Source organism: Athene noctua, chromosome 34, assembly GCF_965140245.1.
Source record: "Athene noctua chromosome 34, bAthNoc1.hap1.1, whole genome shotgun sequence".
NCBI lineage: Eukaryota > Metazoa > Chordata > Aves > Strigiformes > Strigidae > Athene > Athene noctua.
This window is the reverse complement of record NC_134070.1, coordinates 1,506,968-1,529,171: the sequence shown is the minus strand read 5'-3', so window position 1 is coordinate 1,529,171 and position 22,204 is coordinate 1,506,968. Positions and strand designations below refer to the sequence as shown.

General features: G+C 65.7%; 3 protein-coding genes across 7 annotated transcripts; 1 reads left to right on the top strand and 2 right to left on the bottom strand.

Annotated features, from left to right (window-relative positions):
* Nucleotides 1-208: 208 nt before the first annotated feature.
* On the top strand, nucleotides 209-4,511 carry TAP2 (transporter 2, ATP binding cassette subfamily B member). 2 transcript variants are annotated; one of them, XM_074930630.1, is made up of 12 exons: nucleotides 209-271; nucleotides 650-1,190; nucleotides 1,292-1,400; nucleotides 1,497-1,627; nucleotides 1,707-1,912; nucleotides 2,746-2,943; nucleotides 3,019-3,147; nucleotides 3,231-3,419; nucleotides 3,514-3,687; nucleotides 3,768-3,927; nucleotides 4,004-4,140; nucleotides 4,221-4,511. In XM_074930630.1, the coding sequence occupies exons 2-12, from the start codon at nucleotides 716-718 to the stop codon at nucleotides 4,491-4,493; spliced, it is 2,181 nt and encodes a 726-aa protein (XP_074786731.1). In that variant the 5' UTR covers nucleotides 209-271; nucleotides 650-715; the 3' UTR covers nucleotides 4,494-4,511. The 2 variants fall into 2 exon arrangements, with proteins under 2 accessions (XP_074786731.1, XP_074786730.1); XM_074930629.1 differs by having other exon boundaries at nucleotides 4,218-4,511.
* A 1,416-nt stretch (nucleotides 4,512-5,927) lies between these two features.
* Nucleotides 5,928-16,360, bottom strand: LOC141972680 (class I histocompatibility antigen, F10 alpha chain-like). Of its 4 annotated transcripts, none has more exons than XM_074930644.1 (8): nucleotides 16,262-16,360; nucleotides 15,557-15,820; nucleotides 15,094-15,372; nucleotides 14,746-15,018; nucleotides 14,562-14,663; nucleotides 7,195-7,227; nucleotides 6,435-6,467; nucleotides 5,928-6,261 (listed from the first exon to the last, which is right to left on the bottom strand). In XM_074930644.1, exons 1-8 carry the CDS (start codon nucleotides 16,323-16,325, stop codon nucleotides 6,248-6,250), a joined length of 1,062 nt encoding a protein of 353 aa, XP_074786745.1. In that variant the 5' UTR covers nucleotides 16,326-16,360; the 3' UTR covers nucleotides 5,928-6,247. The 4 variants fall into 4 exon arrangements, with proteins under 4 accessions (XP_074786745.1, XP_074786744.1, XP_074786743.1 ...); XM_074930643.1 differs by lacking the exons at nucleotides 14,562-14,663; nucleotides 14,746-15,018; nucleotides 15,094-15,372; nucleotides 15,557-15,820; nucleotides 16,262-16,360 and adding exons at nucleotides 7,382-7,483; nucleotides 7,566-7,838; nucleotides 7,914-8,192; nucleotides 8,921-9,184; nucleotides 9,628-9,759; XM_074930642.1 differs by lacking the exons at nucleotides 5,928-6,261; nucleotides 6,435-6,467; nucleotides 7,195-7,227 and adding an exon at nucleotides 11,729-14,407.
* Nucleotides 16,361-18,958: 2,598 nt separating this feature from the next.
* Nucleotides 18,959-21,594, bottom strand: LOC141972685 (class I histocompatibility antigen, F10 alpha chain-like). Its single transcript, XM_074930651.1, has 6 exons — nucleotides 21,514-21,594; nucleotides 20,890-21,153; nucleotides 20,434-20,706; nucleotides 20,086-20,358; nucleotides 19,902-20,003; nucleotides 18,959-19,787 (listed from the first exon to the last, which is right to left on the bottom strand). The coding sequence occupies exons 1-5, from the start codon at nucleotides 21,575-21,577 to the stop codon at nucleotides 19,915-19,917; spliced, it is 963 nt and encodes a 320-aa protein (XP_074786752.1). The 5' UTR covers nucleotides 21,578-21,594; the 3' UTR covers nucleotides 18,959-19,787; nucleotides 19,902-19,914.
* Between the last annotated feature and the right edge of the window lie 610 nt (nucleotides 21,595-22,204).

Genomic DNA, 22,204 nt, shown 5'->3' with positions numbered 1-22,204 from the left:
GGGCACTGAAGGGGGGTCCCGGGGGTCCCCGCGCCCCGAGTCGCTGCTCAGGGGGGTCCCTGGGGGAGGGGGAAGCGGAGCGGGAGAGGGAGGGGCGAGAGCCGGGAGAGCGGCGCTGATTGGCCGAGTGGGAGGCGTCATCGGTTGCTGGGCAGATCGGGCGGGAGAAGGTTAGAACGGCGCGAGGCGAGGGGCGGGGTGAGGGGCGGGGCGAGGGGCGGAGGGGGCGTGGCCGAGGAAACGAAAGAGACCGGGGGCATCGTGCTGGGAGGTACTGGGTGCGACTGGGACTACTGGGGGGCTGTACTGGGAGCACTGGGTGAGCCTCAGGGTGTTGGGAGGGGCTGAGGAGCGGCCCAGGGGAGATGATGGGGCTGGACTGGGAGCACTGGTGTTGACTGGTGAGCACCCCAGGGTGCTGGTCAGGGTCAGGGGGATCCAGGCTGGGACTGGGAGGCGAGACTGGGAGCACTGGTATAGACTGGTGAGCACCCAGCGTGCTGCTCAGGGTCTCGTGGATCAAGGCTGGGACTGGGAGCACTGGTGTTGACTGGTGAGCACCCCAGGGTGCTGGTCAGGGTCAAGGGGATCCAGGCTAGAACTAGGGGGCCGTACTGGGAGCACTGGTGTTGACTGGCATCTTCTCTAGGGTGCTGACACCGTCCAGCAGTGCTGCTCTGGGAGCACTGGTCTTTACTGGTGAGCACCCCCGGCCATGGCGCTGCTCCCCGCCGTCCGCCTGGCCTGCCTCCTCCTCCTGGTTGACCTGGTGGTGCTGGCGGCGCTGGCCCGCTTGGCCCCGGCACTGGCCCCCCTGGGCCCGGCAGCCGCCTGGCTGGAGGCCGCGCTGCGGCTGCCGGCGTTGGCCGTGACCGCGCGGCTGCTGGCGCCGGGGGGTCCCCGCGGAGCCGCCGTCGTCCTCGGCCTCAGCCCCGCCACCTTCCTCACCCTCCGGAGCCTCGTTGCGCCGGACGGTGCCGCGCCGGCGCTGCTGGCGACGGCCTCGCCGCTTTGGTTGGCCTTGACCCACGGCGCGGCCGCCGCGGCGCTGCTGCTCTGGGCCGCGCCGTCGCCCGGCGGGGCCGCGGGCGTCGAGTCGTCGGCGGCCGTGTGGCGGCTCTTGGCGCTGGCCTGGGCCGAGTGGCCCGTCCTTGGCGGCGCCTTCGTCTTCCTGGCGTTGGCCGTGTTGGGTGAGTGATGGCGGACGGGGGGTGGGCGTGGGGGGGTCCCGGCATCGCCGCCGGCGCCGCTACGGCACTGACCCCCCTCCCCGCCAACCGGTGCCTTCCAGGGGAGACCGCGGGGCCGTATTGCACCGGCAAAGCCCTGGACGCCGTCCGGCACGGGGACGGGCTGACCGCCGCCACCGTGGGGCTGGTTCTCGCCGCCGAATTGGGCAGGTGGGGGTCCCTGTGTCCCCCTTGGCCGTCCGTCTGTCCCCCACGGCCGGGCTGACGGGGGCCCCCGTGTCCGTCTGTCCGTCCCCTCCCTCCCAGGTCGCTGTTTGCCGGCTGCCGCGGGGGTCTCTTCGTCCTGGCGCGAGCCCGGCTCAAACTGAGCACCCGCCACCGGCTCTTCTCCCGCCTGGTGCGCCAGGATCTGGCCTTCTTCCAGGAGACCCCGGCAGGTAGGGGGGGTCCCCGTCACCCCCAAGCCCCCACCCCAGGACCCCCAACCCCCCCACTGACCCCTCACCATCTCCGCAGCTGACTTGTCTGCCCGGCTGAACAACGACGTGCCCTTGCTGTGCGAGGCGGTGCCGTACACCGCCAACGTGGCGTTGAGGAGCTTGGGGCTGGCGTTGGGGCTGGGGGGCTTCATGGTGGGGCTCTCGCCCCGCCTGGCGCTGCTGGCGCTGCTGGAGGTGCCCCTCGGCATCACCGCGCGCAAGGTCTACGATGTCCGGCACCAGGTGACAGCGAGGACGGGGTGGGATGGGGACGAGGTGGGATGGTGGGAATGGGATGGGGTCAGGGAATGGGGATTGAGGGGGATGGGATGGTGGGGACAGTACGGGAGAGTGGAACGGTGGGAATGAGAATGGTGGGGATAGGATGGGAATGGTGGGAACAGGATGGGATGGGATGGGATGGGGCCAGGGTGGAGAACAGGGGGATTGTGGGAATGGGGACAGTTGAGATGGGACGGTGACCAGGAGCATGGAATGGTGGGGACAGGATGGGAATTGTGTGGATGGGATGGGGCCAGGATGGAGACCAAGGAGGGCAGGAAGGTTGGAATGGGAATGGTGGGGATGGGATGGTGGGGATGGAGGCAGTATGATGGGATGGGGGCTGGGGGGGCTGATGGTGGGGACAGGATGGAGACCAGGGGAATGGGAATGGTGGGGATGGGGACAGGAGGGGATGTGGGATGAGAAGGGCGTGAGGGGGATGGGATGGTGGGATACAGACTGGGTGGGGTGGGCTGGTGGGAATGGGAATGATGGGGATGGGATGGGACAGTGAGGAAGGGATGGAGACCAGGAGCATGGGATGGTGGGGATGAGAATGGTGGGGACTGGATGTTGGTGGGATGGGGATGGTGGGGACTGGAATGGCGCCAGGATGGGACAGTGGGGACTGGAGGGGTCAGTGGGGACGGGTCAGTGGGATGAGGACAGGGAGACGGGATGGCACGGTGGGGGTGGGGACCCTGGGATAGGGGAGGGACCGAGGTTTGGGGCTGGTGGGGGTGTCCCATTGCCACCCCGCGGGCGCTGGATCCAGACCCCCCCTCCCCAAGGCGCTGCAGCGAGCCTCGCTGGACGCCGCGGCCAAGACGGCGGCGGTGGTGCAGGAGGCCGTCGCCTCCATCGAGACGGTGCGGACCTTCGCCGGGGAGGAGGAGGAGGAGCGCCGCCACAGCCAGGCCCTGGCTGAGAGGCTGAGGCTGAAGAACCAGATGGACGTGGAGTGGGCGCTCTTCATCCTCATCCGGCGGGTGAGGCGGGTGTGGGAGGGGACCCCGTTTTCCTGCTGTCCCCCATTCCCTGCCTGCTGACCCTCATCCTTGTAGGGGCTGCAGTTGGCCATGAAGGTGCTGCTGCTCTGCCACGGGCACCGGCAGCTCCGCCAAGGGACCATCACCGCCGGCAGCCTCGTCACCTTCCTCCTCTACCAGGAGAAAGTCGGCCGCTATGTACAGGTGAGACCACGCGACACGTGTCTCCCTCCCGTGTCCCCCCCGTGTCCCCCCGTCCCCGCTGCCAGCTCCTCTGCCCCGCGCAGAACCTGGTGTTCGGCCACGGCGACTTGCTGAGCAAAGCAGTAACCGGTCGCGAGATCTTGGACTACCTGGACCGGGAGCCCACGGGGGACACAGGGGGCACCCATGCGCCCGCCGCGCTGCAGGGCCACGTCACCTTCCAGCATGTCTCCTTCGCCTACCCCACGTGCCCCAAAGACCTTGTGCTGCAGGTAGAGTTGGGGGTCTCGGGGGTCCCCAAGGAGGGGCCAGGGGGGTGCCTGAGCACCCGCCACCGCCTCCTGCCCTGCCCTCTCCCCCGTCCAGGACGTCTCCTTCGAGCTGCTCCCCGGCGAGGTGACGGCGTTGGCGGGACTCAACGGCAGCGGGAAAAGCACCTGCGCGGGGCTGCTGGAGCGATTTTACGAGCCCGGGGCCGGGGAGGTGCTGCTGGACGGGGTGCCGCTGCGGGACTACGAGCACCGCTACCTGCACCGCCAGGTGAGGGCAGCAGCGGGCAGGCGGGCGGGCAGCACAACGGCACCGAGCGGTGCCGGAGCTCAGCCTGCGCCTGGGGGCAGGTGGCGTTGGTGGGGCAGGAGCCCGTGCTTTTCTCCGGCACCATCCGAGACAACATCACCCTGGGGCTGGAGGGCTGCGGGGAGGAGGAGGTGAGGGCGGCCGCTGATGCCGCCGGCGCCCTGGGCTTCATCTCGGCGCTGGACCAGGGTTTTGACACCGGTGAGTGCCGCGGGGACTGGCACGGGGACCCCCAGGGTCCTGGGTCCCGCTCAAGCCCCAGCCTTTCGTCCCACAGATGTGGGGGAGAAAGGGGGGCAGCTCTCGGTGGGGGAGAAGCAGCGCATCGCCATCGCCCGGGCCCTGGTGCGCCGACCCACCGTCCTCATCCTCGACGAAGCCACCGGCGCCTTGGAAGGGCAGGGCGAGGCAGTGGTGAGTGGTGGGAGATACCGGGGGTGGGGGGTCCCAGCCCCACGGCGGGGTCTGAGGGGTGCGGCTATCTCCCACAGCAGCGGGTGCGGAGCTGGGGGGTCCGGACGGTGCTGCTGATCACCCACTGCCCGCGGACGCTGGAGGCGGCCGATCGCGTCGTGGTGCTGGAACGCGGCACCGTGGTGGAGACGGGGACCCCGGCCGAGCTGCGGGGCCGCCGCGGGCCCTACAGCCGCCTGCTGCAGCACTGCCCCGGCGCGGGGCGGCCAGAGGCCACGGGGATGGGCTGCGGGGAGCGGCGACCACCTCCTGGCCAGGAGGAGGGGGCTGCTCCCACCCGGATGAGGATTTGAGTGAAATAAAGCAGAATTGCTTCAGCGAGGTGTCAGCGGGGTCGCGGGGGCCGGGGGGAGCCGCCCAGCCTGGCTGCGGGGTCTCGGCCACCGAAGCCACGCGCTCGCCCGCGGGTTGTGGCCGCCGCCCCGGGAAGCGCGTCGCGCTCGCCGCGGGGGGAGGTGATTAATCTGCTGCCTCCCCCTCGTGAGGCCGCAGCCACCGTCCTTCATAGCCCAGAGGCTCCCGCGCTCCATCCCGGCGCATCACCGCCGCGGGTGAAGGGCCTGTGCGGGGCTGCAGTGCTCAGGCCGGGTCCACCCCTCCCTCACGAGCCCACCCGTACGTCGTGTCTCCCCCACGGCCCCCCCGAGCTGTGACCAGCTCCCAGGGACGTTCCCAGCCCAGGACTACCTGAACCGCTCCCATTGCTGCCTCCCGCTCTACGTGCTCCTCGCGCTGATGGTCCCCAGGGGCCTGGCTCTTGGCATCTCCGCGACGGGGCTCTACCCAGGCAGCGAGGTCCTGCTGCCAGAACGCAGCGGCCCGGGGGGCTCCACCTCTGCCACCAGCGCTGTAGCCACCCCCACAGGGCACTGGCCACCCCCAACAAGATGTTGGGGAGACGCCCTCACTGGGAGTGACTGAGCCCAGGCTGGACGGGACCTTTGAGCAACCTGACCCAGTGAAGGACGGTCCCTCTCGAAGCCGTCGCAGCCATTTGTCCCTTTCCTCAGCCCAGCCGGGGGCAGGACCCCTCATCCCTCTCAGAGCGTCTGTTACCCGACTGCGGCCGCCGCAATCCAAACCCCTCCTCACCCCGAGAGGAGCCCCGTCCCTCACCCAGGCTGCGTTGCCAGGACTGGGCACAGGCACCACCCTCCTGCGCTTGGGATTGTCGATAAATCCGAGGAGCCTGTGCAGTGACAGTTCTTTCCTCTCACGGACATGTGGATCTGCCCTTTCTGAATGATGGCTGGAGTGCCAAGTGGTTGTTGTAAAATAAATTTTCTGTTAGTTATTATCTGTTTCTCTCGAGAGCCTCACAACACCACCTCAGCCCAGGGACAGCGACACCCAGCCAGGGCCTGAGGAAGAGCCGGCCCCACTCAACCCTCTCTTTTGCCTTTTTAGCATCGAGTACAATCTGATGGGGCGGGGATCTCTCCGGGCAGGTTGGGTCGTCTGCCTGGTTGTGTCCCCTCTTGATCCTCCTGCACAACCCCCGTCTATTCACTGGGGTGGCCGAGTGACAGAGACGGCCTTGACGCTGTGCCAACGCTGTTCAGGCCCATCGCTGTGTCACCAACGCTGCCGGGGTCACAAACACCCAACACCGCGCCCTGCTGGGCCATGAGCCAGAAAATCAACTCAACCCCAGCGAAAACCAGCCCAGGCTCGGGGCGAGGATGTGAGAGCAGCCCAGGCTGCGGGAGAGGAGACACAGCCCCACAGAGGGTGGGGACAAGCGTTTATTTTATTTGCCGGGACAAGTGCACGCGGAGTAGCCATTGGTTACAATCACAAAATGGAAGGACGTTGGTAATAACTGCAGGATGTGATTCTCAGCAACTCAGTATCAGCGAATGAGATTAAAAAAATATTGAAGAACCTTAAACTGAAGATCATTAAAAACTAAATATTCCCAAAGCCACTGCAAACAGCAAGTTCACGGCCAGAAGAGCCACCGCCACAGCCACGGCCTCTCTCTGCGTCCGGCCGGTGAGAGGGCAGGGGGCTGCATCCAGCCACGCGCCGGCCCCTCCTCGAGCGCTCAGGCGTTAATCACTGCGGGGACCAGAGGAAGAGACGGTGTCACCCAGGGCCACCCTGTCCCCAACCCGCTGCTCTGGGGGTCTCGGTGTCCCCCTCCCACAGCCCCGTGTTGCTCCGGCTGCGGGTCCCGCGGGGGAGCAGAGAGCTGGGGCCGCCCCGTCCATCCCCCCTGTCCCACGCCGTACCTGTGCCCGAGCTGCCAGAGCCCCCGTCCGAGCCTGCGAGAGAGAAAGAACCGTGAGCTGCCGCCCTGGGCTGGCTACGGGCAGGGGCCAGGAGCCGCCCGGGAGCCACGGCCGCGCTGCAGCCCTGGGAGAGGAGGACGGTCGCCTGCTCCGACACAGGGACCTGCTCGGCTGACGGGGGCGAGCGGTGGGCATTGCCTGCCGGGATTCCTGCGGGGCTCAGGGCAGACCTTACCCCCACGTCCCAGTGGTCAGGGGGGCTGCAGAGGAGACGGCGACTCCCTTGTGACGGGGAGGCTCATGGGAAAGACGAGGGGTAACGGGTACAAGTTTCTGCTGGGGAGAGGCCGCTGGGACACAACCGGGAAATTTCTCACCCCGAGAACAAGCAGCCACCGGAATAATCTCCCCCGGGAAGGGGTGGATTCCCCAACTCTGGGCACTTTGAAGATTCAGCTGGGCTGGGGCTGGGCCACCTTGTCCAGGCCGGGCTTGTGCCAGGAGGGTTGGACCAGAAGATCCTTGAGGTCCCTCCCAACCCGGGATTCCACGATTCCATGACTCGGTGACGGTGCCACCAGCGCCGGAGGGGAGACACGACCTCTCCCACACGTCCCTGCTACAGGGCTGGGAATAGGGGCGGCACAGGGGGGACGGGGGGGCGGGAAATGCTGGCAGCGGCCAGAAACCAGAGCCAGGAGACGGGAGACGGCCCCGGCACTGGGCAGCGGCTGGAGCCGGACCTGCCGCCGGTACTCACTTGGCGCCATCTTGTAGTCCTTGTCCTTCCTCCCTGCAGAGGGAAAGAGGCGTCAGCATCCACCGCACTCCACCGCCAGGCTCGGGGGCTCCCCACAGCGCAGCGGCTCCTGCCCGCAGCCCCTCCCGGACCCCCAGGCCCTGCCTTCCTCCCGCACCCCTCTGCCTCGCCGGCCCCAGCGCTTTACCTGACTTGATCTTCCATGCGACGTATCCGGTGATGATGGCGATGACAGCCATGATGGCAACAACCACCCCCGCCACGATGGGCAACAGGCTGGACTCCGGCTCTGGGGGAGAGCAGGGCCGTGAGGAGGGGGAGGGCAACCAGCCCGGCCCACCGCTCCCCGTGCCCAAGGCCACCGGGCTCACCCCACGCGAAGAGCCCGGGCTCGGGCAGGCTGGCGTGCTCCACGCGGCACCGGTACTCGTCCTTCTCCTCCGGGCGGGCCTCGATGGAGGCCCAGGTGTAGTAGGTGCCGTCGCTGTTGGGCGCGACGCTGCCCCGCTCGGTGTCCTGGTCCCTGACCTCGCCGCCCTTCAGCCAGCTGACGGCGATGGGCCGCGGGTAGAAGCCGTAAGCGCGGCAGTACAAGGTCAGGAACCCGTCGGCCTCCTTCCCCGACACTCGGACCGTGGGGGGCTCTGGGGAGGGGGTGCGGGTGAGGGCCGGCACACGCCCCACAGCACCCGCTCCCCGGCCCCCCGGCTCGCCCTCACCTTTCCTCTCCAGCACGGCCCGCCCGTAGCTCACGTATTTCCTCAGCCACTCCACGCAGGTGTTCTCCAGGTAGTGCTTCTGCCGCTCAGCTTCCGTCCCGTCCGCCTCCCACTTCCTCTTGGTGATTTCTGCCGCTGCGTCCGCCGCAGTGAACGTCATCGTGTCCATGTCCAAGGAGATGAAGTCCTGCCCGTCGTACCCGTACTGATAAAACCCTTTGATAAACGTCCCGTCCTCCCGGATGTCACAGCCGACCATGCGCTGCAGCGTGTGACCCCCTGAAACAGAACCCGAGACGGGGCTGAGGGGCTGCGGCAGCCCTGGGCCTGCAGTGGGGCGCGGAGCCCCCGGCAGCACCCCCCACTCCAGCCCTGCGGGAGGCTTTGGGGGGATCGGGCACCGGCATGAGAGCTGCCCCCGTCCTGCCCGGGGCCCACAGCCCTCGAGGTGTCACGTCAAGCCACCATGCAGCCCCCCTGCACCCAGGTTTAGTGGGGTGGGGACTGACACCTCCCCACGGCACCCACAGACAGTGAGGGGCTGGGAGGGGGTTCCAAATGCCCTGGGGGGAGACCAGGAGATGGGATGGGGTGGGCGGAGCCCCTGTGCCTCTGGGATGGGGCCTGAGCACCACTGGGGGGCGAGGGGTGGGACACTGGGGTGGGGGTCCCTCTGGCTCTGGGGGTCTCGGCTGCCGTGGGGCTGGCGAGGGGCTGTGATGCGGTGCCCAGTGCCGTACTGGGCACTGTGGGGCGGGGGATGCGCTGGGCTGGGGTGGCCAGAACCCCCCCGGATCTGGGACAGGGGATCCCCGGCACTGTGGGGCTGGGACAGGGCAGCCGGGACCCCCCGCGCTGGGGCACAGGGTGGCCGGAGCCCCGTGACAATGACACCGGGCAGGGAAGGGCTGGCACAAGCCGGGGCAGCAGCGGGGGGCAGGGCAGGAGCTGGGGGGGGTTGGGGGGAGCTCTCTTGCCCCACGGAGCCCGTCCCAGCCCGCACTCACTCCCGCTCTGGTTGTAGCGGCGCTGTAGAGTCTCATGGCCCTCGCGGTAAAACTGCTGGTTGTGCTGTCCGATCCGGGTGTCTCTGTCCCAGAACTGGGGGTCCACAGCTCCCTCCACCCAGCCCGCCCGGGGCACGGCCCTCCCCGTCTCGCTGTCGTAGCGTGAGATGAGGTTCCCGTCCACGTACCCCACGAACATGAACTCGGGCACCCCCGGGCTGGGCTCTTTCACGGCAACATCGAAGTACCGCAGGGAGTGGGGGCCTGCGGGGACACGGGGGGTGGTGAGGGGTGGGGGGGGACAGGGGTGAGGGGGCCCGGGGGTGGGCAGCGAGGCTGGGGGGGTCCCAGGGGAGCAGGGGCGGAGGAAGGGGCAGCGTCAGGGGCACCGGGGGGGCGGGACTGGGGGGGGATGGGGGCAGCGAGGGGTGTCCTGAGGGGGGTCCTGGCTCCCGGGAAGGGGAGCCCGGGGGGTCCCGGTGTCAAGGAAAAGGGGGGTCCGGGGGGGCGGGAGACCTGGGGTGCCGGGCAGAGGGGTGCGGGGAGGGTCCCGGGGCCAAGGACGGGGATCGGGGCACGGGGGGGCGGGGGGGTCCGAGGGGTCCCGGTGCCGGGGATGGAGGGGTGGAGCCAAGGGGGGTCCCGGTGCCAAGAACAGGGGGTCCGTGGGGTCCCGGTGCCCGGGGGGCTCCCGGGTCCCCGCTCACCGCTCGCCGCCGCGCCCAGGACCCCCAGCAGCAGCCCCAGAGCCAGCGCCCGGCCCGGGCCCATCGCGCTGCTCCGCTCCGCCGCGCTCCCGACACAAGCCCCGCCCCTCCCACCGGCAAACTCCGCCCACCAGCCCCACCGCTTCTCGCTATTGGTGCAGCTACCGCCCTCCCGCCAATGGCAGCCCGACTCGCCTCTGACGTCACCGGTCGCCGGGCAGATCCCGTCTGCGCAGGTTGAGAAGCGAAAGCGAAAGCGCCGGAGGCAGCGCGGGGGGCGGGGGGGGCAGGGGATCCCCGGGACCCCCCCGCCGCCAGCCCGGGGCCCCCCCGTGTCCCTCGGTCCCGCCGTCCCTCAGAGCAGACTCAGCCCGTGGCCCCGCCCGCGTGGGGACGCGCCGGGAGCGGTGGGACGAGGCCACCAGCCCCTCGGGAGCGCTGGCCGCGGTCGCCGTCGGCCATCCCGGCGCCCGGGGGTCGCGGCCGGAGCCCCGGGGCCAGTGCGGGGGGGCGGAGGGCCACCAGCCGGGAACGTCGTCCTGCTGCGACAGGGGGTCTGGGCCACTCCCGCGGTTTGTGGAGGTCCGGGGGGGGGGCAGACGCCCACCCGCAGCCCGGGGGGGTCCTCGGGGGGAGCAGGGACCCCCCCTCCGGGTGGAAGAAGCAGCAGGGCTGGCCGCACCCCCACCCCTGCGCGGGGGGGGCGGGTGGAGGATCGGGACCAAAACTGAGCCCGGGAGGAAGGAAGCGCGGGGGGGACGCTGGGGGGTTTGTATTTTTAAGAACCGTCGACGCTTCCCCCTGCCCCCTCCGTGAGAGACGCCTTGTAAAAACCGGCCCTGGAAGAAACTGGCCCGTGAGAAACCCGGAGCGGGAAAACCAGCCTGGGCGAGAGAGAAAGGCCGGGGGGAGCGGGGGCCCTCCGAGCCGAGGGGCGTCTCAGACTCTCGCAGGGGGAAACTCCGCTCGCGGGGAGGGTGGAGGGGAGGCCGGAGCTGACGAGGCCGCCCCAGTAACACGGGGGGCGGCTGGAGGGGGGGCCCGGTGGGGACAGGAGGGTTCTGCTCTGGGGCACCCCCCCGAGCTCCGAGGGGCATCTGTGCGGTGACCGACCTTTGCTTCGTTAGCCACCAAATGAGATTGAAGTGAACACCCTCAATATGCTAATGAAGGCCGACAGGATCGCGCTAATTACAGCATCCCCTGACACACCTGACCCCGCCCCGTACAGGGGGTTCGTAGGTGTGGGGGCGACCTTGGGGACGGACCCAAGGCAAGGGGGTATAAATCGAGGGGGGGTAAGGGGGGGCAGAGAGCGCAGTGAAGCGAAGGCGATGGGGCCCTCCTGGCCCCTCACGGGCAGGATGGACGCAGAGACAGAGCGGGGGTCTCTGTCCCACCGCGCCCTGCGGGGCTGCCAGCAAGAAAATCAACTCAGCTCCAGCCAAAACCGGCCCAGGCTCGAGGCGAGGCTGCGAGAGCAGCCCAGGCCCCGGGAGAGGAGGCACAGCCCCGACGGGGGGGGAAAAGCGTTTGTTGTGTGCGCCAGGATGTTGTGGTTTGAACTCAGCCGGTAGCCAGTCGTCACTGGGCAGCTGTTTACTTCCCCCCCCGCCCCGCCGTGGTGAAATAGGGGAGGGACAAAAGAGGAAATTCATAGGTTAACTACAAATAAATTTACTAACAGAAAAAAATCCAACAGTAATAGCAGTAGGTCCAAAACGGGCAAAATGCAGCAATGGTCACCAAGCGCGGTGACAGCTACGCAGCCCCCCACACACACACAGTCCCCCCCCTCAGCAGCGACCCGGCCGCACCAAAAAATCCCGCCACAGCGACCCGGAAAGCAAAACGGGGTGAGAGAGAGCAGCGTCCGCCTGGATACTGAGCGTGACGCCACATGACGCGGAATGCTCAGCCGATCCACGCGGACCCGGCCCTCGGCTGTGCTCCCTCTCAGCCCAGGGGAAGTTAATTCTATCCTGGCCGAAACCAGGACACAGGGCATGTGCACGTGGAGCAGGAATCGGTTACACCCAGAAATTAAAGCACATCGGTAATAACGGCGGCGCAGGATTATCAGCAACTCGGTACCGGTACGTAGGATTAAAAAAAACCCAAAGAAAGAACTTTAAATTGAAGAACTTCAAAGATTAAACCATAAATAACATTCGTAACAACTGCACTGCCTGATTTTAAAAGTATCGGCAACCAGAAGAGCCACCGCCGCGGCCGCGTCCTCGGCCTTTGTCCAGGCGGTGAGAGGGCAGGGGGCCGCATCCAGCCACGCGCCGGCCCCTCCTCGGGCGGTCACGTGTTAATCACTGCGGGGACCAGAGGAAGAGACGGTCTCACCCAGGGCCACCTCCCTGTCCCCAACCCGCTGCTCTGGGGTCTTGCTGATGGTGCCACCAGCACCAGAGGGGAGACACGACCTCTCCCACACGTCCCCGCTACGGGGCTGGGAGGAGGGTCGGCACAGGGGGGGCGGGGGGTGGGAAATGCCGGCAGCGGCCAGAAAGCAGAGCCAGGGAAGGTGCCCTCCTGGACCTGCTGCCCGGGGACAGGGGGAGCTTGTAAAGGGGGTCAAGGTCAGAGGTCGTCTAGGGCGCAGCGATCATGAGATGATGGAGGAGAAACAAAGCGAGGGGTTAGTAAAACTGCCGCCTTAGCCTTCCGGAGGGCAGACTGTGACCTGATTAACAAAATCCCTCGGGAGGCTGCCCTGAAGGAAATGGGAGCCCGGCAAGGCTGGACGCGCTTCAGGAGAGAAGCGTTAAAGGCACAGGAGGCGGCTGTTCCCGTGTGCCGGGGAACACGCAGGCGGGGAAGGAGACCCGCCGGGCTAAACAGGGACCTTGGGCTGGATCTCGAGAATTTTTCTCAAGAAAAAGGAGAATCTGTGACCTTTGGAAGAGGGGGCAGGTCTCTCATGAGGACTCCAAAGATGTCGTGAAGCTGTGCAGGGAGAACGTTAGGAGAGCCAAAGCGCAGGTAGAGCTCAACTTGGCCACAGCTCTTAACGATAATAAAAAATGTTTCTCTACATTCCTTAACAGCAAAAGGAGGATGAGGGAAAATCTCCCTCCCTTCCTGGATGCGGAGGGAAACCTGGTAACTAAGGATGAGGAAAAGGCTGAGGTGCCCGACACCTCCTTTGCCTCAGCCCGTAGCAGAGGAACTGGCTGTTCCCGGGAGCCCCAGCCCCAGGAGCTGGGAGATGGGCAGGGGGAGCAGGCTGAGGGCAGCGCAGGGGAACAGGAGGGGCTCAGAGACCTGCTGCACCCCTGGGATGCACACACCTCTGTGGTTACACCCAAGGGTGCTGAGGCAGCCGGCAGATGTGCTCGCCAAGCCGCTGTCCATGATTTCCCTGGAGTCGTGGCTGACTGGGGAGGGCCCATGGGGCTGGAGGGTGGCAGATGTGACACCCGTCTACGGGAGAGGCAGAAAGGAGGATCCAGGGAACTACAGACCTGTCAGTGTGACCTCGGAGCCAGGGAGGTCCTGGAGCAGGTCACCTCGGGTGCCATTAGAAGTCATATAACGGACAGCCAGGGGATCAGGCCCAGCCAGCACGGGTTTAGGAAAGGCAGGACCTGCCTGACAAACCTCATCTCCTTCTACGACAAGATGACCCGGCTATTAGACGAGGGAAACGCTGTGGAAATTGTCTACCTGGATTTTTGAAAAGCATTCGACACGCTTCCCCATGGAATTCTCATAGAAAAACTGGCTGCCCGTGGCCTGGAGGAGCGAAGGGTCTGCTGGGTCAAGCCCTGGCTGGCTGGACAGATAAGGACACAGAGGGTGTCATGCGTGAGGGCACAGGTGACCCCAAGTGCAGCGGGAGTGTCGATCTGCAGGAGGACAGGGAGGCTGCAGAGAGACCTGGATAGAACGGGGTCGGTGGCCAACGTCAACGGGGTGAGCTTCAGCCAGGGCAAGTGCCAGGTCCTGCCCTTGGGCCACAACAACCCCCGGTGTGGCTACAGGCGCGGGGAGGGGCGGCTGGAGAGCTGCCGGTCAGAGAGGGACCTGGGGGGTGATTGATGGATAACGGGCCAGCAGCGTGCCCAGGGGGCCAAGAAAGCCAACGGCACCCTGGCTTGTGTCAGCACCAGCGTGGCCAGCAGGAGCGGGGAGGTGACAGTCCCTGTGCTCGGCACTGGGGAGGCCACACCTGGAGGTTGTGTCCGGGTTTGGGCACCTCAATCCCAGAGAGATCTGGGGGGGCTGGAGCGAGGGCAGAGGAGGGCAGCGAGGCTGGGGAAGGGCTGGAGAGTAAATCCTGCGCGGAGCCAGGGAAGGGGCCGGGGGTGTTCAGTGTGAGGAGGAGGAGGCTGAGGGGAGCCCTCATCCCTCTCTGCAGCTCCTGACGGGACACTGCAGAGAGGCGGGGGCTGGGCTCTGCTCCCAGGGGATCGGGGACAGGACAAGAGGGAACGGCTGGAAACTGCCCCAGGGGAGGGTCAGGCTGGGCAGGAGGAGAAAATGTTTCACCAGAGAGGGGAACAGGCTGCCCAGGGAGGGGCAGTCCCCATCCCGGGGGGGGTTTAAGGGCCGTTGGGATGAGCTGGGGGGGGATGTGGGGTACGGGAGAGCTGTGTGGAGTCAGGCTCAGGGTTGGACTCGATCCCAAGGATCTTTTCCAACCTGAATGATTCTGTGATTCTGTGAAACCAGAGCCAGGAGACGGCTCCAGCACTGGGCAGCGGCTGGAGCCAGACCTGCTGTTGGTACTGACTGCGCGCCATGTTGTATTCCTTGTCCTTCCTCCCTGCAGAGGGAAAGAGGCGTCAGCATCCACCGCACTCCACCACCAGGCTCGGGAGCTCCCCAGAGCGCAGCGGCTCCTGCCCGCAGCCCCTCCCGGACCCCCAGGCCCTGCCTTCCTCCCGCACCCCTCTGCCTCGCCGGCCCCAGCGCTTTACCTGACTTGATCTTCCATGCGACGTATCCGGCGATGATGGCGATGACAGCCACGACGACAACAATCACCCCCGCCACGATGGGCAACAGGCTGGACTCCGGCTCTGGGGGAGAGCAGGGCCGTGAGGAGGGGGAGGGCAACCAGCCCGGCCCACCGCTCCCCGTGCCCAAGGCCACCGGGCTCACCCCACGCGAAGAGCCCGGGCTCGGGCAGGCTGGCGTGCTCCACGCGGCACCGGTACTCGTCCTTCTCCTCCGGGCGGGCCTCGATGGAGGCCCAGGTGTAGTAGGTGCCGTCGCTGTTGGGCGCGACGCTGCCCCGCTCGGTGTCCTGGTCCCTGACCTCGCCGCCCTTCAGCCAGCTGACGGCGATGGGCCGCGGGTAGAAGCCGTAAGCGCGGCAGTACAAGGTCAGGAACCCGTCGGCCTCCTTCCCCGACACTCGGACCGTGGGGGGCTCTGGGGAGGGGGTGCGGGTGAGGGCCGGCACACGCCCCACAGCACCCGCTCCCCGGCCCCCCGGCTCGCCCTCACCTTTCCTCTCCAGCACGGCCCGCCCGTAGCTCACGTATTTCCTCAGCCACTCCACGCAGGTGTTCTCCAGGTAGTGCTTCCACCGCTCAGCTTCTGTCCCGTCCGCCTCCCACTTCCTCTTGGTCATTTCTGCCGCTGCATCCGCCGCAGTGAACGTCATCGTGTCCATGTCCAAGGCGAGGAAGTCCTGCCCGTCGTACGCGTGCTGATTAAACCCTTTGATAAACGTCCCGTCCTCTCGGATGTCACAGCCGTACATGCGCTGCCGTGTGTGACCCCCTGAAACACAACACAAGACGGGGCTGAGGGGCTGCGGCAGCCCTGGGCCTGCAGTGGGGCGCAGAGCCCCCGGCAGCACCCCCCACTCCAGCCCTGCGGGAGGCTTTGGGGGGATCGGGCACCGGCACGAGAGCTGCCCCCGTCCTGCCCGGGGCCCCCGGAGCCCGTCCCAGCCCGCACTCACTCCCGCTCTGGTTGTAGCGGCCCCGCACTGTGTCCAGGCTCATGCGGTTGATCTGCTGGCTGCCCTGTGCAATCCGGGTGTTCTTGTCCCAGAACTCTCGATACAGGTTTTTCTCCACCCAGCCCGCCCGGGGCACCATCCTCCCCGTCTCGCTGTCGTAGCGTGAGATGAGGTTCCCGTCCACGTACCCCACGATCACAAACTCGGGCACCCCCGGGCTGGGCTCCCGCACCCCAACGTAGAAGTACCGCAGGGAGTGGGGGCCTGCGGGGACACGGGGGGTGGTGAGGGGTGGGGGGGGATAGGGGTGAGGGGGCCCGGGGGTGGGCAGCGAGGCTGGGGGGGTCCCAGGGGAGCAGGGGCGGAGGAAGGGGCAGCGTCAGGGGCACCGGGGGGGCGGGACTGGGGGGGATGGGGGCAGCGAGGGGTGTCCTGAGGGGGGTCCTGGCTCCCGGGAAGGGGAGCCCGGGGGGTCTCGGTGTCAAGGAAAAGGGGGGTCCGGGGGGGCGGGAGACCTGGGGTGCCGGGCAGAGGGGTGCGGGGAGGCTCCCGGGGCCAAGGACGGGGATCGGGGCACGGGGGGGCGGGGGGGTCCGAGGGGTCCCGGTGCCGGGATGGAGGGGTGGAGCCAAGGGGGGTCCCGGTGCCAAGAACAGGGGGTCCGTGGGGTCCCGGTGCCCGGGGGGCTCCCGGGTCCCCGCTCACCGCTCGCCGCCGCGCCCAGGACCCCCAGCAGCAGCCCCAGAGCCAGCGCCCGGCCCGGGCCCATCGCGCTGCTCCGCTCCGCCGCGCTCCCGACACAAGCCCCGCCATTGGCCGCGCCACCGCCCTCCCGCCAATGGCAGCCCGATCCGTCTCTGACGTCACCGGTCGCCGGGCAGATCCCGTCTGCGCAGGTTGAGACGAGAAAGTTAAATGCCGGAGGCAGCGCGGGGACGGGGGAGGGTGGGGGGAGGTTGGGGGGAGGGGTCCCTCAGGCCTCCCGGGGACCCCCCAGCCCCCAACACAGGGTCACCCCGTGTCCCCCCCGTCCCGCTGTCCCTCGTGCTGGTGTCCCCGACACCCTCGTGTCCTCTGGGACCCGAGCAAAGGGGGGATGCGCAAGGAACCACCCCAGGGAGAGCCCCGGGTCCTGCCAGGCTTCGGGGTGCTCCGTGCCAGGAGCCAGCGCCGAGGGGACCCCTCGTGTGGGACTTGGGGACATCTGGGCTCTGCAGGCAGAGTGACAAGCCCATCAGTCCCAGGTGACCCACAGCAGCTCATGCTGACGTCAGCCAGCTCGCCCAGCACCCATGGGTGCCCCCCGCCGCGGCCCGGGGGGACCCCGATGCGGCCCGCGGGCTGACACCTCCCCTGGGCGGAGGGGACGTGGCTCTTGCTCCTTTCCCGAGACTCCCGGCAGCTGCTCCCGTTGCTCCCGTGGGAGCCGTGAGGCCGCTCCGTGCCTCCGCCTTTCCCGGGTCCCGTGTCGCCGCGTCCCCCGTCCTTGCTCCCACCCTCCGAACGTTTCCTTTTGGGTTTGAGTTTGGCCAAGAGCTCTATGCCCGTCCCCGCAGCCCTCCGGGCCTCGCTGCCCGACCTCCCGCTCGCTGGGTTCTTCCTCTCCTGCGTGTAGGATCACAGAATCCCCGAGGTGGAAAAGACCCTCAAGACCATCGAGTCCAACCATCTGTTTTGCCCAAAAATCCTGCCCAGGGGCTTCCAGGAAACGACCCTTAAGGTCATCCAGTTGTTTGCCCCACAATTCTTGCCCACGGGGTTCCAGGGCTGAGGTAGATGCACCGTCCCCTCCCTCGTGTCCTCCCCACGCTCAGGCAGGCAGAACCCTGCCAGGTGGCACGTGGCGTGTGCCCACGGTCCCCGTTGCCTTGAGCGGGCTCCTGGTAGCCCAGATGCCGGCCTCCAGCAGAAGGAGGGTGGTGGCTCTCCACCTGCTCTTCGAGGGGCTGGTGTCGCCTCCTGGCCGCAGAGGAAGGGACCGACGAGAGGTTCGTTAGCTGATACCTTGGGGCGAATCAAGGTGAAACGACACCAAATGGTCAAAAGGAATAAAGTTTATTGATTCCACATTTGAATCACCTGAGGAGTTAATTCTCTGGCATTAAAGCAAAGCAATTAGCCTTTGTGCCTGATGTTACTAAAAGCAAAGTCAGGAAAGAAAGGGAAAAAGAAAAGGAGAGAGAGAGAGTTCACCACCCTGGGATCCAGCGATGTCCTGCACAGTCGGGCCTTCTGGGGGTGGTGGGTGCACACACAGCAACGCAAACCCTGAGTATTTAAGCACAAAAGTCTCTGCCCTGTCTCCTCCCTCATCCTATCACAGGGAGGAATTGCCATTGGGAGAACCACCATGCGCCAGGAGTCCAGCATCACGCACTCAGCTCCTGCACCAATGGGCCTGGGACTGCACAAATCACCCCGGGGGGCATGGGATGGCGGGAGCCCCCAGTGTTCCCAAGGAAGTTCCGTGCCACAAGGCCATATCTTGGTGCCGCGTCACCAGTTTTCGCCAGCGCCGTCTCCTGTTGTTGCAGTCGCTGAGGCGCTGAGTTCCCGTAGCAAAGTGTGTTTAAGACAGTAAAGTTCTTACACAAGGGCCACAGCCGGGCCTTGGGGAACAGCCTGTCCCCAGCAGAGACCACGAGCCGTGCTGGGGAGGGGGAGCAGAGGTTCTCCTGCATTCGCTGGGGCTGGCAGACCAGGCCACGGCCAGTTGGCTCCTCGATGGCTGCCCAATCCACCACGGACAAATAGCCACTGCACAGACCTTCTGGGTGCCCGCCTACAACCCCCCAGGACAGGAGAGCTTCTCAGCATCCGTCTGCATCTCACAGCTCCAAACCTCCACTGCAGGACAGCGACACCCAGCCAGGGCCTGGGGATGAGCCGGCCCCACTCAACCCTCTCTTTTGCCTTTTTAGCATCGAGTACAATCTGATGGGGCGGGGATCTCTCCGGGCAGGTTGGGTCGTTATCCTGGTTGTGTCCCCTCCTGACCTCCTGCACAACCCCCGTCTATTCACCGTGTGGCCATGTGACAAACAGAGATCTTGACGCTGTGCTGACGCTGTGCCAACGCTCTTCAGACCCATCGCTGCGTCACCAACGCCGCCAGGGTCACAACCCCCCAACACCGCGCCCTGCTGGTCTGCCAGCAAGAAAATCAACTCAACCCCAGCCAAAACCGGCCCAGGCTCGAGGCGAGGCTGCGAGAGCAGCCCAGGCCCCGGGAGAGGAGGCACAGCCCCACGGAGGGTGGGGACAAGCGTTTGTTGTTGTGTGCACCAGGACATGTACGCACGCAGCAGCAAACGGTTACAAGCGGAAAAGGAAAGCACAACGGTAATAACGGCCGTGCCAGATTATCAGCGACTCAGTATCAGCAAATGGGATTAAAATACCCTGAAAACTTTAATTTAATGCACTTTAACTTAACAAAATGTAACAAACTTTAATTTACTGAACTTTAACTTAAGGAACTTTAGCTTGACGAATTTAGCTAAATGACGTTTAGCTTAACAAACGTGAGCTTAACAATTGTGGGTTTAACAATTGTGGGCTTAACAGACTTGAGCTTAACGAACTTCAGTTTAACGCATTTTAACCAACTTGAACTTAACCAACTTTAGCTAAACAAAGTTTAAGTTAAAAAATTTTAGATAAAAGAACTCGATCTTAACGAAAGTGAGCTAAAAGAATTTGAGCTTAACAAATTTGAGTTTAACAAATTTTAGATAAACAGCTTAATGAACTTTAACTTGACTCACTTTGCATAACAAACTTTAGGTAAACGAACTTGAGCTAAATGACATTTAGCTAAAGGAATTTCAGCATAACAAACTTTTGATAAACAAATTTAGCTTAACAAACTTTCATCTTCAAAGATTCTAAAAGCCTTTCCAAACAAAACAGCAAGTCTCTCTGCATCCAGCTGGTGAGAGGGGAGGGGGCCGCATCCAGCCACGCGCCAGCCCCTCGCCCAGCGGTCAGGTGCTCCTCCCTATGGGGACCAGAGGAAGAGGTGTCACCCAGGGCCACCTCCCTGTCCCCAACCCGCTGCTCTGGGGGTCTGGCTGACGGTGCCACCAGCACCAGAGGGGAGACACGACCTCTCCCACACGTCCCCGCTACGGGGCTTGGAAGAGGGTCGGCACAGGGGTGACGGGGGGGTGGGAAATGCCGGCAGCTGCAGCTGCAACTGCCGCCATGTTGTAGTCCTTGTTCTTCTTCCCTGCAGAGGGAAAGAGGCGTCAGCATCCACCGCACTTCACCGCCAGGCTCGGGGGCTCCCCAGAGCGCAGCGGCTCCTGCCCGCAGCCCCTCCCGGACCCCCAGGCCAACTTACTCTTCTATATGACCTATCTGATGCACATAGTGATGATGACCATGACAGCCAGGACGGCAATGTCCATCCACAGAGAGATGTCCACCTGGCTGGACTCCGGCTCTGGGGGAGAGCAGGGCCGTGAGGAGGGGAAGGGCAACCAGCCCAGCCCACCGCTCCCCGTGCCCAAGGCCACCGGGCTCACCCCACGCGAAGAGCCCGGGCTCGGGCAGGCTGGCGTGCTCCACGCGGCACCGGTACTCGTCCTTCTCCTCCGGGCGGGCCTCGATGGAGGCCCAGGTGTAGTAGGTGCCGTCGCTGTTGGGCGCGACGCTGCCCCGCTCGGTGTCCTGGTCCCTGACCTCGCCGCCCTTCAGCCAGCTGACGGCGATGGGCCGCGGGTAGAAGCCGTAAGCGCGGCAGTACAAGGTCAGGAACCCGTCGGCCTCCTTCCCCGACACTCGGACCGTGGGGGGCTCTGGGGAGGGGGTGCGGGTGAGGGCCGGCACACGCCCCACAGCACCCGCTCCCCGGCCCCCCGGCTCGCCCTCACCTTTCCTCTCCAGCACGGCCCGCCCGTAGCTCACGTATTTCCTCAGCCACTCCACGCAGGTGTCCTCCAGGAAGTGTTTCAGCAGCTGAAAGCCTGCCCCAGCCTCACACTCCCTCTTGGACATTTGTGCCGTCGTGTCCGTCGCGGTGAGTGTCATCTTGTCTGCGTCCAAGGCCATGAAGTCCTGCCCATCAAAGGCCGTCTGATAAACCCCCCTGCTGCTCCCGTCCTCCAGGATGTCACAGCCATACATCTGCTGCAATGTTTGACCCCCTGAAACAGAACCCGAGACGGGGCTGAGGGGCTGCGGCAGCCCTGGGCCTGCAGTGGGGCGCGGAGCCCCCGGCAGCACCCCCCACTCCAGCCCTGCGGGAGGCTTTGGGGGATCGGGCACCGGCACGAGAGCTGCCCCCGTCCTGCCCGGGGCCCACGGAGCCCGTCCCAGCCCGCACTCACTCCCGCTCTGGTTGTAGCGGCCCCGCACTCTGTCCAGGTGCATGTGGTGATACTGCTGCTGGCTCTGTCCGATCTCGGTCAGGCTGTCCCAGTGATCCTCATCCAGGTTTTTCTCCACCCAGCCCGCCCGGGGCACGGCCCTCCCCACGTCGCTGTCGTAGCGTGAGATGAGGTTCCCGTCCAGGTACCCCACGATCACAAACTCGGGCACCCCCGGGCTGGGCTCCGACACCGCAACATGGAAGTACCGCAGGGAGTGGGGGCCTGCGGGGACACGGGGGGTGGTGAGGGGTGGGGGGGGACAGGGGTGAGGGGGCCCGGGGGTGGGCAGCGAGGCTGGGGGGGTCCCAGGGGAGCAGGGGCGGAGGAAGGGGCAGCGTCAGGGGCACCGGGGGGGCGGGACTGGGGGGGATGGGGGCAGCGAGGGGGGTCCTGAGGGGGGTCCTGGCTCCCGGGAAGGGGAGCCCGGGGGGCCCCGGTGTTAAGAAAAGGGGTCTGTGGCAACAGGAGAGCTGGGTTGCCCGGGCAGAGGGGTGCAGGGAGGGTGCCGATGCCCAGGGATGGGGGCACTGGGGTGTCCAGTGTCGGTTCCCGGTGGGGGGGGGCTACCGGGTCCCCGCTCACCGCTCGCTGCCCAGCCGAGGATCCCCAGCAGCAGCCCCAGATCCAGCGCCCGGCCTGGACTCATCGAGCTGCTCTGCTCCGCTCCTGTCTCCCCACAAGCCCCGCCTCTCCCCATCAGAAGCTCCGCCCACCAACCCCACCTTTCCCAGCTATTGGCCCCCACCACCTGCCCACCAATGGCAGACCGAGCCGATTCTGACGGTTTCTTGACACTGGCGTCGTCTTAAGACGCTTGGTTTTACGTCCCTCTTATCAGGGAGTTTTTCATATTGTCCAAGCTCGGTCTTATCTCCACTAGGCAAGGAGTTTCAGGTTTCAAAACATCTGACAAGTGGGTAATGACTAGAGAGGGTAGTTAGGAAAAGATTATAAAGGAAATTACATCCATTGCAGTAAAAGATGGGAAAAAGAAAAGCTAGTAAAACACAAGTGACGGTTAATATTAAAACTAAATGTCCTACTTTATTGGTCCCTGTAAGGTCAGGGGGCTTGTAATTTCAAGTATAATTGTAGCCACTCCCCTTCAGCTGGAGTGCCAACCGATTTTTGTAAAGTACATTTTCTGTTAGTTATTATCTCTTTCTCTCGAGAGCCTCACAACACCACCTCAGCCCAGGGACAGCGACACCCAGCCAGGGCCTGAGGAAGAGCCGGCCCCACTCAACCCTCTCTTTTGCCTTTTTAGCATCGA

Bases quoted from the DNA above. Each gene is read 5' to 3' on its own strand.
- LOC141972685 (XM_074930651.1), bottom strand. From the start codon at position 21,577: ATGAGTCCAGGCCGGGCGCTGGATCTGGGGCTGCTGCTGGGGATCCTC. The intron at 21,154-21,513 runs GTGAGCGGGGAC...GTGTCCCCGCAG, and splicing joins CCTCGGCTGGGCAGCGAGCG to GCCCCCACTCCCTGCGGTAC. The intron at 20,359-20,433 runs GTGAGGGCGAGC...CCCCCTCCCCAG, and splicing joins GGCCGTGCTGGAGAGGAAAG to AGCCCCCCACGGTCCGAGTG.
- LOC141972680 (XM_074930642.1), bottom strand. From the start codon at position 16,325: ATGGGCCCGGGCCGGGCGCTGGCTCTGGGGCTGCTGCTGGGGGTCCTG. The intron at 15,019-15,093 runs GTGAGGGCGAGC...CCCCCTCCCCAG, and splicing joins GGCCGTGCTGGAGAGGAAAG to AGCCCCCCACGGTCCGAGTG. The intron at 14,408-14,561 runs GTAAAGCGCTGG...TTCCCTCTGCAG, and splicing joins CGCATGGAAGATCAAGTCAG to GGAGGAAGGACAAGGAATAC.
- TAP2 (XM_074930629.1), top strand. From the start codon at position 716: ATGGCGCTGCTCCCCGCCGTCCGCCTGGCCTGCCTCCTCCTCCTGGTT. The intron at 1,191-1,291 runs GTGAGTGATGGC...GGTGCCTTCCAG, and splicing joins CCTGGCGTTGGCCGTGTTGG to GGGAGACCGCGGGGCCGTAT. The intron at 1,913-2,745 runs GTGACAGCGAGG...CCCCTCCCCAAG, and splicing joins TCTACGATGTCCGGCACCAG to GCGCTGCAGCGAGCCTCGCT.